Source organism: Strix aluco, chromosome 24, assembly GCF_031877795.1.
Source record: "Strix aluco isolate bStrAlu1 chromosome 24, bStrAlu1.hap1, whole genome shotgun sequence".
Taxonomy (NCBI): domain Eukaryota; kingdom Metazoa; phylum Chordata; class Aves; order Strigiformes; family Strigidae; genus Strix; species Strix aluco.
In genome coordinates this window covers 7346831-7364556 of record NC_133954.1, presented here as the reverse complement: position 1 = coordinate 7364556, position 17726 = coordinate 7346831, and the positions used below count along the sequence as shown (strand labels likewise).

Here is a 17726-nt window from a genome sequence, read left to right as displayed (position 1 = left end):
CCAAAATGAAAAAGAAAAACCCAAAGCACAGCGGTGAGGTAGCCTTCCAGAAAAGGAGAGTGTGCAGCGAAGGGTCGGGTCTGCTCGGCGGCGGGGGCAGCGGCTGCTCCCCTGGTGTGCTTGGGAATGAATTGATATTGCTGCCTGAATAAAAATAAAATAAGAAAAAAAAAATAAACCAAAAACAAAGGGTGGGGGAGAGAGAGAGGGAAAACAACAACAAAAAGCAAATTATAACCAAGAGTTAAACATCTTCCTTGCAGCAAAAAATTAATATACTAATGAGATGCAAGAAGCAAAGAGGCCAGTGGGGAAAGGTCGGCTGGAGGGGGGGGGGGGGGGATTCAGCCGGTCTTGGTGCTCCGGGCTGGGGGGGGGGCTCGGCACCGCGGGGGGGGGGCTCGGCGCAGCCGCGGCGGCGCGTTCGGTGAGCTGAGCCGTGTGCCGTCTTCGGGGCTGAGGAGCGCCCGACCCCGAGGAGGAGGAGAGGAGGGCAAGCAAGCGAACCCACTTCCTGGTGATTTTGTTTGAAAAGTCATTTATTTTTTATTTTTTTTTGGTTTAATGCTTTTTTGGGGGTTTTTTTTAGGTTTTTCTTTTACGGAAACGCAAATAGTTTCAGAGACGCTGGATAGAAACCGACACAAATTCAAGTCCATGTGAAATTTTCTCCTTTTTTTTTGGCTGTTTTTTTTTTTTTTTTTATTATTATTATCATTATTATTACTCTCTCCTGTTACGCGTGGGGCGTCCGGTTTACAAGAAGCAGACGGGGCCAATGTTGATGCCGAATTCCTGGTCTGGAGCGCCAACGTCCATGGGAGCCAAATCGATGATGGGCAGGCGAGAGGTCTTTGTCGTCTTGTACTCGATGACTGTCTTGCCCCAAGCGCCGGTGTGACTCTGCGGGGAGGTCAGGATCAGCCCCAGCCCCGTAACACGTCCCCACCACCACCGTGCCCCTCCCCTGGACCACTCACCGTGCAGCCGTCCTCGGTGACACCGTAGGTGAAGCGGCTGTTGCCTTCAGCCCTGATCTCGATCTCGTTGGCGCCTTGGAGGAGAAGGGCCTTCTTCAGGTTGCCGGTGTCCCGGTCCATGTAGGCAACGCTGTTCTTGCAGTGGTAGGTGATGTTCTGAGAGGCCTCGGTGGACATCAGGCGGAGGAAGGTCAGCTGGATGGCGACGTCAGCCGGGTTGGAGCCCTCACCACCATACTCGAACTGCCGGAGAAGAGGCGTTAGGCACCGCAGAGCTGCTTGTCCATCCCTGTTGTCCCCCCATCATCGTCCCCCTGCTCACCTGGAAGCCATCGCTCATCGTCTCGCCGAACCAGATGTGCTTCTTCTCCTTGGGGTTCTTGCTGAGGTACCAGTTCTTCTGGGCAATGGTGGCCTGAGTGGGGTAGACGCACGTCTCGCCCGTCTCCATGTTACAGTAGACCTTGATGGCGTCCAGGTTGCAGCCTTGGTTGGGGTCAATCCAGTATTCACCTGCGGGGCAGAGGGAGGGGGGTCAGGAGTGGGGAGGGAGGTGAGTGGCCACGAGGGATGGAGGAGGGAGGTGAGGAGCAGCCGTGGAGGTGAGGAGCAACCATTGAGGTGAGGAGCAGAGACAGAGATGAGGAGCAGGGATGGAGGTGAGGAGCAGTTGTGGAGGTGAGGAGCAGCCGTGGAGGTGAGGAGCAGGATGAAGGTGAGGAGCAGCCGTGGAGGTGAGGAGCAGGGATGAAGGTGAGGAGCAGTTGTGGAGGTGAGGAGCAGGGATAGAGGTGAGGAGCAGCCATGGAGGAATGAGGTGAGGAGCAGGAGGGAGGGACAGAGGACAGAGGGATAGGTGAGGGGTAGCTGTGAGAGATGGAAGATGAAGGAATGGGGGGTGAAGGTGAGGAGCAGCCATGAGAGATGGAGGAGGGAGGTGAGGAGCAGGTAGGAGGGATCTGGGGGGTGGAGCGTGGAGCTGAGCAGCAGCCATGAGGAACAGAGGAAGGAGGTGAGGAGCAGCTGTGAGAAATGGAGGATGAAGGGGTGGAGGATGGAGGTGAGGAGCAAGTAAGAGTGTTGGAGGTGAGAGCAGCCATGAGAGGTAGAGGATGGAGGTGAGAGCAGCCATGAGAGACACAACAGAGGAATGAAGGTGAGGATCAACCAGGGGGGATGGAGGAAGGATGGAGGTGAGGAACAGGTAGAGGGGACAGAAGGATGGGGGTGACAGCATCCCAGAGGGATGTGGGGACCAGCGGGGACACTGACCGCTCTTCCAATCGCCGTGGCACATCTTCAGGTCGCGGCAGGTACGGGCAGGGTTTTTGCGGGTGCCCTCGGGGCTGCGGATGTTCTCGATCTGTTGGCTCAGGCTCTTGAGGGTGGTGTCGACCTCCAGGTCCCGATCGCGCATCACGTTGGCGTCATCAGCTCGGTAGTAGCGCCCGCCATCGTGGGCCTTCTCCTGGGGTGGCTGGGGCAGGAAGCTGAAGTCGAAGCCGCCACTGGGGGGGCCGGGAGGACCAGGGGGGCCGGGTGGGCCGGGGGGACCCTGTGGGAGGAGGAGGAGGATGGTGAGCAGGAGATGAAGGCAGGCGGCTGTGGGCGGGCAGCGGCAGAAGGGCCGATACATACGACGGGGCCGACGTCACCAGTGCGACCGCGGGGGCCAGGGGGGCCGATGGGGCCAGGCAGCCCGTTGAGACCATCTTTGCCAGCAGCACCAGCGGAGCCGGGAGGACCCTGTGGGAGAGGAGAAGGGGTGAGCATGGCCACCCTGCCTGGGCAGAGCGTGTCCACCCCAGCCCTGTCCCCACAAGAAACCCGATGACAACGGGGACCCTCTCCCCACTGCTCCCCCCGGGATGCTCCAGCGCTGGCCGGAGGTCGTGGCTCAGCCAGGGACTTACTCTGGGACCGGCGGGACCAGAAGCACCAGAAGGACCTTGTTCACCAGGAGAGCCCTGTGCAAAAGGACAAGAAAAGGTCCCCTCAGCATCTTGCTCTGCGTCCAGGGCATGGGGCAGCACCCGGGGCCACCGTCACCCCATGGGACTTACGGGAGGACCAGGTGGGCCCTGGAGACCGGAGAAGCCTCTGTGACCCTTCATGCCTCTGTCACCCTGTTCACCGGTTTCACCTTTGTCACCACGGGGACCTTGTGGACCCTGGAGGAGGAGGAAGAGGAGGAAGATGATGTGTTGAGCGCGGTCCAGCCCAGCCACTGCCCCCGCGCCCACGGAGATGCAGAAGCACCAAGGAGGATGGAGGAGAACATCAACTTACAGCAGGACCACGAGCACCAGCAGGACCAGCGGGGCCAGCAGGACCTTGGGGACCCTGGGACAGGAGAGAAGGAGACAGGTTAGAGCATCCTCCACCTTCTGCTGCCACCGGCTCGGGCCAGCATCACCCTGAGAGGGGTGGTGGGACATGTGGCTTCCCAGGGACGCTCCTTTCAACAGCCGGAGCTGAGCCCAGGGCCGGGCCCTGACCCGTCGCAGGTTTGTCGTATCCATCCTGGCTCCATAACTGAGTCGAGCCCGGGGTGACCCCTGGGCTGGGGAGGGGGACGAGGAGGGGGCGCGCTGGGCAGAGCATCACTTACGGTCTCACCGCGATCTCCGTTCTTGCCAGCAGGACCGACGGGGCCGGGGGCACCGGGGGCACCGGGAGCACCAGGGGGGCCAGCAGGGCCGGTCTCACCACGGTCACCCTGTGAGGAGGAGGAGGAGGGAGAGGAGAGGTCAGTGTGGGCCAGCACAACCCCATCGCCCCCCCCCGCAGCCCCCTCACCAGCCCACTCACCTTGGGACCAGCAGCACCATCACGACCGGGGGCACCTTCAGCACCGGGAGCACCCTACGGAGCAGCAAAGACCCCCTCGTTAGGGCCGGCGGGGGCTAACGAGGGCCTGGATGGCACCGTCTCCGCTCAGCCCGCCGCAGGCCCCGCCGCGCACCGACTCCAACAGCGTTCATGAGTGTGACGAGTTGGCAAGTCCTCAGCGCAGGCAGCCCGGGGGCCCGTGCCCCCTCCAACACCGACGGTTGCCCACGGCCACTCACCTCACGTCCAGCTTCACCAGGGGGTCCAGCCAGGCCGGGGGGGCCCATGGGGCCGGGAGGACCGCGCTCGCCAGGGGAACCAGAAGGACCTTGTTTGCCGGGTTCACCCTGCGGAGGGGAGAGGATGGGGGGGGCATTAGACACCATCGAGCATCCCCCTCACCTGGGGGTGCAGCCGTGGGGGCTGCACGGGTGAGTCAGACCCTAAGGGGGGTCCCCAACATCGTCTGTTCCCGGGGAGCCCCCCAGGTACTCACAGAGGGGCCGGGCAGCCCAGGGAAGCCTCTCTCGCCTCTTTGTCCCGGGAGACCAACGACACCGCGCTGGCCGGCGATACCTTGGGGTCCGGGGGTGCCAGGAGCGCCCTGCAGGGACAAACAGCACCTCAGGGTGGTGGCAGCGGCGTGGAGGGGGGGGGCCACCCTCCCAGTGGAGGGGACAGCTGAGGGATGCCGGGCTGAGGGGGGAGCATGATGCTGCCCAGCATCCCCCGCTCTGTGGAGGGGGTCCGACCGGGGTGGGGGGTGACTTACGATTGGGGCCGTCAGCGCCAGGAGAGCCCTTCTCACCGGGGGGGCCGGGGGGGCCAGCGGGGCCAGGCTCACCAGGGCGGCCAGCGGGGCCAGTTTCACCGCGGGGTCCTTTGCCACCTTCCTTCCCGCTGGGGCCGGGGGGGCCGGGGAGGCCGATGTTTCCCTGGGCAGGGAAGGGGGGGGAGGCGATGCCGTCAGGCAGAAGCCCGGGACCCCCCCAGCTGCCAGCTGAAGGGCAGCCAGGGGTGTCCCAGTGCCAACTGGGACAGGGCGGCCACGTCAAGCTGCCTGGATGGGTGCCCAGCACCTCCCATCCTGCATCCCCCCCATCACCAGCACCCTCCCACCCACACACATCCCCCCCCATCTCCCAGCCCCCCACCTCTTGCCCCGACGGGGGTACTCACAGAGGGACCGGGGGGACCAACTCTTCCAGCAGCACCAGGGAAACCAGTAGCACCCTGGAAGGGGGGAAAACTGGAATCACCAAGGGCCGGCCCCAGGGATCACCGTCCCCCACCGTGGAGCGGGTCCAGGGGACTGTCCCCTGGCTGGGGGCCACCACAGGGAGCCCTGGGGCCAGTGGCCAGGAGGAAAGCATCTATCCAGGGAGGAGCTGGGGCTGATTTGGGGGGGCGGGAGGAGAAAGGAAAATCCCTCTTTTTCCTTCTGCTCCATCCCTCCCTGGGATGAAGCCACCCCAGGTTGGTGCCACCCCCCCAGATGGTTTTGGGGGTGCAAGGCTGGAAGTGCCGCAGCTCCCCTCTGCCCCACGGTGTTGGGGGGGGGAAATACAGCGGGGAGTTAAGTCACCCAGGGGAGTTTGTGTCCGGGGGGGGGGCCCTGGGGCCCCAAACCTCTCCCTTCTACCACGAGACTGGTACTTACAGGGGGTCCAGCGCTACCACGAGCACCTTTGGGACCAGGAGCACCAACAGCACCCTGTGGAGGAGGAAGAGGAGGAGGAGAGGGGTGAGCCGCAGCGTCGGGCTGGACCCCGAGTGGGTGTGGGGTGGGGGGCAACTTACGGCGGGGCCAGGAGCACCAGTGGGGCCAGCAGGGCCGGGGGGACCGGCATCACCCTTGGCTCCAGCATCACCAGTTTCACCTTTAGCACCAGGCTGGCCATCGGCACCCTGCGGGAGAGCGGAGTGGGGTGAGCCGGAGCGGGGGGCTCAGCATCACCCTGGCGGGGCAGGATCAGGCCCCTGGGGCAGGGAGGAGCGAGGCCGTCACACTTACAGGGGGGCCAGCAAATCCAGCAGGACCAGGAGGGCCGGGCTCGCCGCGGTCACCCTAGGAAAGATGGCGAGAGAGCGGCGTGACGCCAAGCAAGGGACGGCCACCAACGGCCACCAACGGCCTCCAAGGGATGGCCACCCACGGCAGGGCCATCGCCCAGGGCAGGGGGACACTTACGGGAGCACCACGGGCACCAGTGGGACCAGCAGGACCGGGAGGACCAGCTTCACCCTGGAAAAGGGGAGGAAAACCAAAAAAAAGGAGGTGAAGGCTGTGACGAGGAGGTGGCGGTGGGTGCTGGGACACATCTGTCCCCGGGGCAGTGTCCAGCCGGGGCACAGCCCTACCTTGTCACCGGGAGCACCAGCAGGGCCGGGGGGGCCAATGGGGCCAGTCAGACCTCGGAGACCGTCTTTGCCAGGAGCGCCGTCAGCACCTTTGGGACCGGGGTCACCCTGGGAGAGGAAGATGATAGTGGGTTACGTGGGGAGGTCCCTGCTGGGGGTTCACCCCTCGCTTTCCTCTTCTGTTCACACAGCAACACCGAGGCACCCCTGGTTCTTCCTCCTCCTCCTCCTCCCAGGCTCCGGGGGAAGACCTGGGCTCAGCTCCCAGCTCCCAGCAAGGGGCTGTCCCCAAGGGCCACGCTGGGATGGGGACAGAGGTGACAGTGTCACCCCCTCCCCAGGAGCTGCTGCCCACTGGCCCTGGCTTAGGGGAGCACATCAAGCTCTGAGAGGACGATGCGGGGGGGACACAGGGATGGTTGGGAGCAGAGGACCGGGAGGGGACATCAGGATTTTGGGGGACACGTACTCTGTCACCCTTAGCGCCTGGCAGGCCGGCAGCACCACGCTCTCCGGGCATACCCTGCAGACCGGGGGGGCCTTGGTTCCCGGGGGCACCGGGAGCACCAGCATCACCCTGGGCAAGAGAGACAGAAAATGGGTGTTAGCGAGAACCCGGCGCTTCCCCGACACAGCAAATTCCTCCCCGGTTTCAACACCAGCCCCAGAAAAGGGGGTGAAGCCAAACTCAACCCCCCCACACTTTACATCTGCACCCCAAGAGCTGCCGGACAGGGCTGGTCACCCATCACCCCGACAGTCACGGTGGAGCCGAGACCTCGCCCCTACCTTAGCACCATCGTTACCGGGAGCACCGTTAGCACCACGAGGACCTTGGGGACCGGGGGGGCCTTGGACGCCGCGTTCGCCGGGGAAACCTCTCTCGCCCTAGAGAGGGGAGGCAGGAGAGGGGCCGAAGCCGTCAGGGGGGGCGGCGGGCACCGGGGGGTGCCGAGAGCCGGCTGGGGAGCGAGTGGGGTTCAACTTACCCTGGCACCAGCGGGACCGGGGGCACCAGCATCTCCGGGGACACCCTGTGCAGGAGGGAGAGGGGACAGAGTCAGGGCGGGAAGGGGTGGCCCTGGGGACAGGCGGAGGGAGCCCCGGGACACCCCCAGAGGTGAGGAGGGAGGGGGTCCCCCAGTGCTGATGGGGACGGGCTGGGGTCCTCACTGCTCCCAGGAGAGAGGCTACACAGAGCACATCGCCTCGGGGGGCACTGGGGGGGCACCCCATCAGCAGCCCCCCCAGCCCCGGCTGGGAGAGGGGCAATGGGGAGGGGACAGGGACGGTCCCACACAGTGGCCACGTTCGCCCACACTCACCTGCTCACCGGGCTTGCCAGCCTCACCGGGGGGGCCAGCGGGGCCCGGCAGACCCTGGGGAGGAAGAAGAGGAGCGATGAGACACCCCGGAGGTGGGTGAGCAAAGGGGACGAGGAAAGGGACAACGTCACCCCCCACCCGGGATAGTTTGTCCCCTCCCAAGGGCACATCCCTCACCTGGAAGCCGGGAGCACCAGCAGGACCTTGTTCACCTCTTTCTCCAGCGGGACCCTGGGGGAGATGGGACAAGCATGAGGGGGGGCAGTCGGCTCCCAAGCCCCTTCTCCAGTGGCCGAGTGTGGCCGTGGGTAGCCAAGGGCTCGTTGATACTCACGGCAGGGCCAGGAGGACCTTGGGCACCAGCTTCACCATCTTTGCCAGCAGCACCCTGTGGGGGAGGGAGAAGAGGGTGCTCAGAGCACAGCCCCGACCTGCGGCCCAGCGATGCCCCCCAGGACTCTGCACCCTCCCCTGCAGGGGGCACGGGGCTGGATGCGGCCGTAGCATCCTTCGAAGGACGGGAGAAGCCGCGGCGAGTTGCCCACAGCCACGTCACCTCCCTGCTGTCCCCGCTCCAAAGCTGCTGGCAGCCACCAGGCCGGAGTCCCGGCCACCTCAACCCCCTGACGTCCTCATCCTTGGAGCCTTCCCTGGCCCCATCCCTGTCACCCCACACCCCATCCCTGCCACCCTACGCCCCATCCCTACCACCCCACACCCCATCCCTGTCACCCCACACCCCGTCCTGTCACCCCACACCCCATCCCTGTCACCCCACACCCCATCCCTACCACCCCACACCCCATCCCTGTCACCCCACATCCCATCCCTGTCACCCCACACCCCATCCCTGTCACCCCACACCCCATCCTGCCATCCCACACCAGGGTGAAGCCCTCACAGGCCCTGGCGAATACTTACAACAGCACCAGGGGGTCCGGGAGCGCCTCTCTCGCCGGGTTTGCCGGGCTCACCCTAAAAGCAAGAGAGCAGGATGAGACCCACAATGACACCCCGATACCAAGGGGCATGAGCCTGCGGGCTCGGCCAGGCCCCTTCCTGGGGGGGCCACATCCCCTGAGCCACCCCTCCTGGGGTGCCTGTGTCATGGGAGCCATGTGCCCCCCCCGCAGCTGCCATCCCAGGGGTGGTGGCAGTGGCTGGCGGGGGGGTGGAATCCCCCGTGGACCAGGACTCCCACATCCACCGCGCAGCATCATTTCCAGCAGCTCCCCCACCCCGGGGGGGAGGCAGCACCCGTTTATACTCACCGCAGCACCTTTGGGACCAGGGAAACCCATCACGCCGGCTTGACCTCTGGCTCCGGGGGGGCCGGGGGGGCCGGGGCGACCATCTTGACCAGCGGGACCCTATGATGGGGGGCAGGGGGTGAGCACCCCGTTAGCAGAGGCCATGGTGAGTTAAGGGGGGAGCAGGGTGTTGGTGGGTGCAACTTACAGGGGGACCAGTCTTGCCGTCGGGACCGGGGCTCCCAGGGCTTCCAGTCAGACCCTGCAAGGCAGCCAGGGTGGGTTAGGAGCTCCGAGCTCCCAGGAGATGCTCCAGCATCCCGGAAAACGGCTTCTCCGCCGGCACGGAGAGCGCGGCAGCGGGGGCCACCAGGGCGGTGGCTCCTCATAGCCACCATGCCCACCCCCCCGCCGCACTCACCTTGGCACCAGGGAGGCCGGGTTCCCCGGGGCGTCCAGCTTCACCAGGAGATCCCTTGGGGCCAACGGGGCCGGGGGAGCCACGTTCACCGGGGGGACCCTGGGGAGAAGTGAGAGAGGGGACAGAGGTTACCCCAGTGCAGGACATCATCCGGGGACGGCGACCAGAGCTGTGTCACCGGTGGTGGCACAGAACCGGTCTCACCACGGCGTGGGGACGTGTGACAAATACACGGTTGTCCCCACAGCCCCGCTGAGGACACGGTTCTGCGGCCCAGGCAGGCGGGAGGGAAACGTTGGGACCTACCTTGGGACCAGCGATGCCATCAGCGCCAGGGAAACCGCGGCTGCCGGGAGCACCCTGCGAGGGACAGGAGAGGGGTCAGTGCGGTGACACGGGGTGACCTCAGGGGGGTTGGGGGTGCAGGGGAGGGATGCGCCGATGCAGGATGTGGCCACCAGTGGGAGCAGCCTGGTGTCCCTGCTGAGGTGCTCCACTGGAGACCTTGGTGGGGCGTTGGAAGGTGCTGGGGATGTCACCATGGTGGGTGTCTGTCCCTGAGCACACACGAGGCTCAGCCGCTGGACGTGGGGAGATGGGAGGAGGACGGGGATGGGGACAGGGACATGGCGGGGATGGGACAGGGACTGCTCCTACTCACACGTTCGCCGGCAGGGCCAGGAAGCCCAGCAGGGCCGGGCTCACCACGAGCTCCTCTCTTGCCTTCCTCGCCGGCTGGGCCGGGGGGACCTTGGACACCAGCAGGACCCTGGGGAAGGAGGCAAAGGGATGAGCACCCATGGGGTGCATGGGAGCCAGGGGGGGCTGAGCCCCCGAGGAGACGTGAGGGGGTCACTTACGGGTTCGCCTTTGGCACCCGTGTCTCCCTTGTTGCCTGGAGCACCGGGTTCACCCTGGAAGTGGAAGGAGAAAAGAGGGAAAAGCCGTTTAACACCAGATTGAGGAGCAAAGGGAGCCCTGAGCTGCATCCTGCCAGCAGGAGGGGGGGATGCTCAGCTCTGTCAGCCCCCAGCACCATCCTGCACTCGCAGGGCTGGAGCAGAGGGGGGATGTGAGAGGAGACATCTCCAGGTGGGACAGCAGCTCGCTGGAGCAGAAGAAGGGATCCGACCCCCCGAGGAGGCAGATGGGGGTGTCTGGGGATACTCACGCTGTTACCCTTGGGACCGGGGGCACCGCTGGGACCCTGGGGTCCGGAGGGACCGCGGGCACCGGGGAAGCCAGGAGCGCCAGCAATGCCAGGAGCACCCTAGAAGAGGCAGAGGAGGCGGTGAGGGAGCAGCACGGCCCCTCAGTCCAGAGCCAGGCGGGGGGGGGGGGGCGAAGGACACTCACAGTTGCACCCTTGGCACCAGGTTGACCATCAGCACCGGGGTTGCCCTGTGGAGAGGAAGAGGAAGAGGAAGAGGAGGGTTATGCCGGGGCTGGCAGGACACGAGGCCAAAGCACAAGGAGCCATCAGATGCCACTTACAGCAGGACCAGCAGCGCCAGCAGGGCCGGGGGGACCGGGCTCACCACGGGCACCTTGGGGACCTTCACCACCACGAGCTCCCTGGGGACCAGTTTCACCCTGGGGAGGAAGAGGAGGGAGGAAGAGCCGTGAGCACGAGGGCTGCCCTGAAACCCCTGACACGGCTGATTTTGCCCTCCATCTGCAGCTCCTTTCCCACGGAGACAAAGCCAGGAGAGATGCCCACAGGACTTGGCTGGGGCCGTCCCTGTCTGCCCCACCATCCCAGGCAGCAGCAAGCCCAGGGCACTTGGGGCTTTCTCATTTTGGGCCACGTGGGGAACCCATTTGATGCTCAGTCCTTCTCCCGCACCCCACGCTCCCAGTTTCCACCAGTTTCTCCCAGCCCAGAAGATGCCACCTGGAAGAAGATGGTCAGGCAGGTCCTACCTTAGCACCAGCAGCACCAGGGAAGCCGGGGGGACCAGCGGGGCCAGTTGGACCCTAGATGGGAGAGAGGGCACGTGTCAGAGGAGGATTCCCACCTCACACATCTGGCGCTGGCGGGTTTTCCGGGCAGCAGAGCTCTGGCCCCTGGCCAGGATTTCCTGGCCACGGTGGAACTGGGACGGGATCTCCCTCCAGAGAAGTTGGAGCTGATGCCGGGTGCTGGGGGCGGGGGGGGCGGTGGATGTGTTTGGGGGTTACTTACGGGAGGACCAGCAGCACCAGGAGCACCATCGTTACCACGAGCACCCTGCAGGAGAGGAGACACCCATTAGTGATGCCCGTTGGCAGGAGAGGTGGCCCCCAGCCCTCCTACACACCCCAGGGCAAGGGATGCTCAGCCCTGCCCAAACCAGATACTCACAGCAGGGCCAGATGGACCAGGACGGCCTCTCTCGCCGGGAAGCCCACGAGGACCCTGGGGAGGGGAGAGGACACATTTTGGGTCACCAGGAGAGACACTTTCCCCTTTCAGGGCCTCCTCCCATCCCTGTGCTCCCCCATCCCTCCCTGCTCCTGCCCTCAGTGACATTTCCAGGGGATTAAACCACCTCCCACCCCATTCCCCAGGGCATCCCTGGGGAAGCATCCCCGAGGACGAGCTGTTTCCCCATCACATCTTGTCTCACCATCCCCTTTTGCTGGCCGAGGCCAGACCCCCACCATGGTCCCCAGGTACCCCAGCACTCACCATCTGCCCAGGAGCACCATTCTCTCCAGGGCTGCCGGGCTCGCCCTAGGAGAAAGGACAACATTGAGGGCCCTGCTCCAGAGGGAGGGCGGGAACAGCGATGACTTCACCAGGAGGACAGGGGTGACGCTGTCACCGCTCCTCACCTTGGGGCCAGCAGGACCGGGCTCACCCTTGGCACCATCCAGACCACTGAAGCCCTGGGGAGCAGGAAAGAGAAGGAGGGGGGGGGGGTGTCAAGAGGGGACCCCCTGGTGAGGTTGGGCTCCCCCTTCCCCTAAATCTTGCAGGCGTGGGGGGTGGGACTCACTCTGTGACCCTTCATGCCCGGCAGACCGGCAGTTCCTGGGAGACCACGTGCACCCTAGGAGAGAAGAGCAGGCGGTGATGGAGATGCTCAGGGGGGGCCGTCCCCGCACCCCCTTACCCTCGTCCCCAAGGGGGGCAGGCAGCTGGTGTCACATCCTTGCTTTGCCACCAGGCAGGCCACAGTGGGGGTGTCCCCTCCTGTGCCCCCCACCCCGGGGAGGGGACCCTGGCAGGGAGCATCTCACCTGGGGGCCGGGGGGACCACGCTCTCCGGGACGGCCGGGCTTCCCAGCTTCACCCTAAGGAGAAGGACACCGCGTTGGTGGCATGTCCCCAAGCCAGGTGGCTCCTGTTTGCCTGGGGGGGGACTGGCAGGGTCACCAGGTCCCAAACTGAGGTGGGGGTGACCCCATCCATGGGGCACTTACGTCATCTCCGTTCTTGCCAGGGGGGCCGGCTGGACCACGGGGACCCATTGGACCCTAGGAGAGATCAGGGCAGGGGTGAGGATGCTGTAGGTGACAGCCGTGCCCTGTCACTCTGTCACCCAGGATGGGCAGTGCCAGGCTCCGGCAGCCCCATTCCCACAGCCCCCCAGCATGGGGACAGCGTGGCCACAGCCAGGGCCTTGTCCCCGTCCCCAGGGGACATCAGGGAGGAGGAGAAGGAGGAGGTGGCAGGACTCACAGAAGCACCAGGCTCTCCGGGTTCACCAGGGGGACCTTGGAAACCTTGAGGACCCTGCAAGTTGGGGGGAAAAAAGAAAAAAAAAAATGGAAAAAATGGGTTAGAAAATGGGATGATTGGGCCTGAAGACCCCGGTGGCAACAGCGGTGTGTCCCCCCCAATATGGTGGCGCGAGGCTGCGCGTCCCCACGTGTTTCCGTGGCCATCGGAAGGGTGGGACGCCCCGTCCTGCCCTCGCCCCGTCCCGTCCCACCCGGCCGCCTGCACCCAAAGGGACCTTGGGGCCGCTTGTCCCCAAACCAAGGGGGGGAGGAGATACTCACCGGGGCACCAGGAGGGCCGGGGAGACCGCGGGGCCCAGCCGGGCCCTGGGAAGGAGAAGGGAAAGCGGTGATGAGTGGCTGCCATGTCCCCACCTCTGTCCCCAGTGCCACCCCATCCCTGTCTCCACTGACACCCCATCACTGTCCCCATCTCCACCCCATTCTCATCCCCATTGTCACCTCATTGTCACCCCACTGCCACCCCATCACCACCCCATCGCTGTCCCCATTGTCACCCCATTGCCACCCCACTACCACCCCACTGTCCCCATCTTCACCCCATTCTCATCCCTATTTTCACCCCACTGCCTCCTCATCACCACCCCATCCCTGTCCCCATTGTCCCCCCACTGTCCCCCCATTGCCACCCCATCCCCACCCCATCCCCATTGTCACCCCACGGTCACACCATTGCCACCCCATCCCCATCCCCATGGTCACCCCACTGTCACTCCATTGACACCCCATCCCCATTGTCACCCCATGGTCACACCATTGCCACCCCATCTCCATCCCCATGGTCACCCCACTGTCACCCCATTGACACCCCATCCCCACCCCATCCCTGTCCCCATCCCCTCCAGGACTGACGTCGCTCCCCATCCCTCCCACCTCCCACTGCTCCCAGCACCCTCGTCACGGGAAGCTTCACCCAGCTTCACACCTCCCCCTGTGTCCCCCCATGTGTGTCCCCCCCGCCGCGGGGACCCGTGTCACCCCGGGGCTCACCATGGGGCCGGGCACAGCCATGCCACCGGCTTTCTCGTCGTAGCCATAAGACATTTGAGGAGCGAAGTTCTGCGGGCAGGAGGGAGAGCAGGGGGTGAGCGGGGTGCGGTTACCCCCACGGGGGTCTGCACCGTCGGGGACCCCCCCATACTCACTCCGCCGAGGCCTGGAGGACCTGGAGGGCCTGGGGGTCCCGGGAGGCCAGGCTGTCCAGGGATGCCATCTCTGCCAGGGGGGCCGGGGAGTCCCTGGAGGGGGGAGAGAGAAGAGGAGGGTGAACCCCAGCGGGACGGGGGGGGTCCCGGTGGAGTGGGGCGGGGGCTCTGCAAGGGCGATACCCACCCTGTCTCCTTTGGGGCCGGTGTCTCCCTTAGGACCCTGTTGGAGAGAGACCAAACGGGTGATTAGAAAAGGGGTTCTCTAAAAATAGGTGGGGGTTTGGGGTCACGGGGTTGGGGGGGGGGCAAGGGAGCTGTTACCTCTACTCCAGCATTTTCTGGGTAGACAGGGGAGGCTGCGGGAGAAAGGACGGGAGTTTAGAGGAGCCCAGCACGAACCAGCACCCCACACCCAACCCCGCCCCGCAGCCCCGACACCCATCCCAGGACAGGGGGCACCCAGCCCTGCTGCTCCCCAGGGACCACCAGCTCGGAACAGGGAGGGGGGACACGCCACGGTACCGTCGGTGTCGGGACAGATGGGGCAGCACTCTCCGAAGGGGATCTCGGCGTTGGGGCAGTCGGAGGTGTCCTCGCAGATCACCTCGTCGCAGAGGATGTTGCCGCTGTCGCAGACGCAGATCTGGCAGGGTTCGGGTTTCCACACATCCTTGTCGTTGTATGTTAGGCCATCCTGTATGCAGCTTCCAGTTTGAACTGGGAGAGAAGGGCAGGGCAGGGGGAAGCGTGAGGGCGGGGGGCACGGCGGCGGCCCCCCACACGGCCCTTCCTTTGCTCTCCGCCCCCCCCCCTTCATCCCCCCCTTTGCTCCTGCAGCATTTCTCCCTTCATCTGTTTCTCATCAGCCCATCGCGGTGACACAGGAAAAGCACCACAATAAACTCTTCCCACATACGCTGGAATTTAAACAAAAACCTCCAGCCAGTTGCTACGTCCCGCGGCGGATGGGGCCAAGGCAAATACCCCCGCGGCGGGCAGGGGGTTGGCACGGGGGTCCCCATCATCCGCGGGGGACGGGGATGGGGATGGGGATGGGATGGGGATGGGTGGGAGCGGGTGGTTGGCCCCGACGTCTGGGTTGAAATTAGATCCAGGCGGCTGCGGGATGGGGCTGGATCAGGCCAGATGGGTTTGGGAATGAGAGGCCAGACACTGGAGGCAGCGGGGGGGGGGCGCTGGCGTGGGGAGGGCAGGGCGACATGCCAGGGCCCGGGGGTGGCCCCACGGTGGGGAAGGGTCCCAGGGAGGGGGGTGCGGGGTTGTCCCGGCCTGTGGTCCCTTCCAGCGTTCGGTAAGGGCAAAAAGAAAAGTAAAAAGGCGAAAGGCAAAAGGCGGCGAAAAAATGCAATTGCAAAATGCGACCGGCCCAACGCCCGTTGCAAAAGGCAGAATGCAGAATGCAAAATATGCAGAATGGACGTTGTCGAATGCAGAATGCAGAATGCAAAAAAAAAATAAATAAATAAACAGAAAAAAAAAAAAAAAAAGCACCAAAAAATTCCCCTCAAATGACAAAATTGGGCAAAATGCGAAGGGCGCCCCAGGCCTGGCTCCGTCCCAGGGTCCCCCCCGTGTCCCCACACCTGCAGGTGGCAGGCGCAGGCAGGCGCAGGCAGGCGCAGGCAGCCCAGTGGGGCGCAGGGGGGGACCCAGCGGCGGGGGGGGGGGGGGGTGGGCAGTGACCCCAGCCGTGCCCCCGTCCCCCCCATCCCCGGGGCAGCCCCACGGGGAGGCCGTGGGGCGACATCCCCGCTCCCGGGGCGGCCGAGCGGGGCCGTCTGGCCAGCCCCGACTTTACAGGCTGCCGAAACATTTTCCTTATGAATCATCCGAGACTTTTCTAATTCTTTCCTGATGGCTTTTGCAGATCCCGGGGCCGGGCTCCCCCCTCTCCCCTCCGCTCCCCCCTCACCGCTCTCTCCCGCGCTCTTTCCCCCCTTTCCCTTCCCTGCCTCCTCCTCCTCCTCCCCTTCTTCCCCGGCTCCCTCCTTCCCCGCCGGCTCCTCTCCACCCTTCCCTCCCTCCCCGCTCTTGGCAGGGCGCCCCGACTCTCCGCGCCGGCACAGACCCCCTAAAACCCCTTCACCCCTTCACCCCAAATCCCCCCAATACATTTTTTCCTCCTTTTTTTTTTTTTTTTCCCCATTAATTTCCCCCAACTTCCTTTTTTTTTCCGCTCGGGATGCCAACCACCCCTTTATCCTTCCCCAACCCCATGGCAGCAAGTGTGGAAGATGCCGCCCGACCCCGTCCCCACCCACCACCCCGCATCCCACCGGCCGCGAGGACCATCACCGCCGCCGACTACTTACTGTCTTCTTCTCCTTGCCCGCGGGTGAGTAGTACAGTCGCTGCTATCAACAGCAGTAACCGAGAATCCACAAAGCTGAACATGTCTAAATATTAGACATGTAGACTCTTTGGGGTCTCTTTTGTTCTTAGGTTGGGGTCATACGGGGCCGATCCGACTCTGGAGCTCCAAATCCAGACCCCAGCAGAAACTTCCTACTGCCCTTGCCCACTCCTTCGCCTCCCCTTATATACGATGCGGCGGCGGGGAGAGGTGGGACCCGTCGCAACCAGGGAATTTTGGACGGCCCCTCAGCCAATCAGCGGCACCCAGCGAGTCGGGGGGCACCCCTCGCACCCCCCCCCCCGCCCCCCGTCCGTCCGTTCATGCACACGCAGACACAGACATGCACACGCGTGTCGTCCCGAAGCGGGGCTGGGAGCGGTGGTTGTGGGGTGGGTGGGAAGGGGATGCTGGGGTGGGTGGGATGGGGGTTTGCTGAGGGGTGGGGGTTGGGGGGGGGGGGATTTGGGGTTTTGGGGGGGTTTTGCACATCCTGAGGTGGTTGGAGGGGCTGGATGTGGCCAGGAGGGGTGGGGACAGGCGATGTGGCACGTGGCGTTTTGGGGACCCCGGTGCCACGCGATGCCGGGTTCTGCACCGGGGGGGGGTGGGCCGGGGCACTGCAAACACCTGCGACCCCCCACCCCACCACCCATCCCTGCACCCGGGGCTCCCCAGCACCCGCCCGTCCCCACGAGGACCCTCGTGCAGCGGGACCAAACCCCCAGCTCAGTGCAAAGGCCAAGGGCATGAGCACCAGGCACCCGGAGCATCCCTTGGGCGAGGATCCCCCACGGGACCCCAACCCACAGACACCCCCAAAACACCCCCAAGAACCACTCGCTTTTTTTTTTTTTTCTTTTCCCCCCCTTTCTTTCCATATTTTCCCTTTCTTTTCCTCAAACCTCTCCCTCCTCACCGTCCCGCTCCCCTCTCTCCCCCCCTGGCACGCCTCCACGGCCGTTTCCACATTTGAAGGAGCCACGTTGGTTGGAAAAAGCAAAAGCTCCTTGACAATAATCCACAATCTACCGTGCAATTTGGGGAGGGTGTAATTACACGCCAAAAAAATATACGTATTTACCAGGGCCGGGGTGGCCGCCTGGAGCTCGAGGAAGAGGGGGGAGAAGGAGCCCTGCAAGGGCAATGTGGCACTTGGGGGGGGGTCACCCCCTCTTTTAAGGGGTGATTTTTAGGGAAAGGGGTGAGAAATGGGTCTGGGGTCTTGCTGGAGGGGGAGCAAAGAGCTGGGTCCAGCCCTCGCACCTCTGCTTGTCCCCCTCCACCATGCTGAGGCTCATCGGCA

General features: G+C 64.5%; 1 protein-coding gene across 1 annotated transcript; it reads right to left on the bottom strand.

Moving 5' to 3' along the window:
- Positions 1 to 660: 660 nt before the first annotated feature.
- COL1A1 (collagen type I alpha 1 chain) lies at positions 661 to 16691 on the bottom strand. Its single transcript, XM_074849698.1, has 51 exons — positions 16380 to 16691; positions 14569 to 14763; positions 14368 to 14402; positions 14231 to 14266; positions 14044 to 14136; positions 13889 to 13957; positions 13160 to 13204; positions 12837 to 12890; positions 12578 to 12631; positions 12395 to 12448; positions 12151 to 12204; positions 11987 to 12040; positions 11841 to 11885; positions 11514 to 11567; positions 11355 to 11399; positions 11093 to 11146; positions 10664 to 10762; positions 10526 to 10570; positions 10341 to 10439; positions 10030 to 10083; positions 9831 to 9938; positions 9476 to 9529; positions 9170 to 9268; positions 8957 to 9010; positions 8770 to 8868; positions 8420 to 8473; positions 7833 to 7886; positions 7676 to 7729; positions 7499 to 7552; positions 7163 to 7207; positions 6963 to 7061; positions 6643 to 6750; positions 6174 to 6281; positions 6004 to 6057; positions 5827 to 5880; positions 5613 to 5720; positions 5473 to 5526; positions 4992 to 5045; positions 4565 to 4747; positions 4309 to 4416; positions 4052 to 4159; positions 3792 to 3845; positions 3592 to 3699; positions 3270 to 3323; positions 3044 to 3151; positions 2894 to 2947; positions 2619 to 2726; positions 2253 to 2535; positions 1303 to 1493; positions 981 to 1223; positions 661 to 903 (listed from the first exon to the last, which is right to left on the bottom strand). The coding sequence occupies exons 1-51, from the start codon at positions 16459 to 16461 to the stop codon at positions 757 to 759; spliced, it is 4383 nt and encodes a 1460-aa protein (XP_074705799.1). The 5' UTR covers positions 16462 to 16691; the 3' UTR covers positions 661 to 756.
- Positions 16692 to 17726: the final 1035 nt, after the last annotated feature.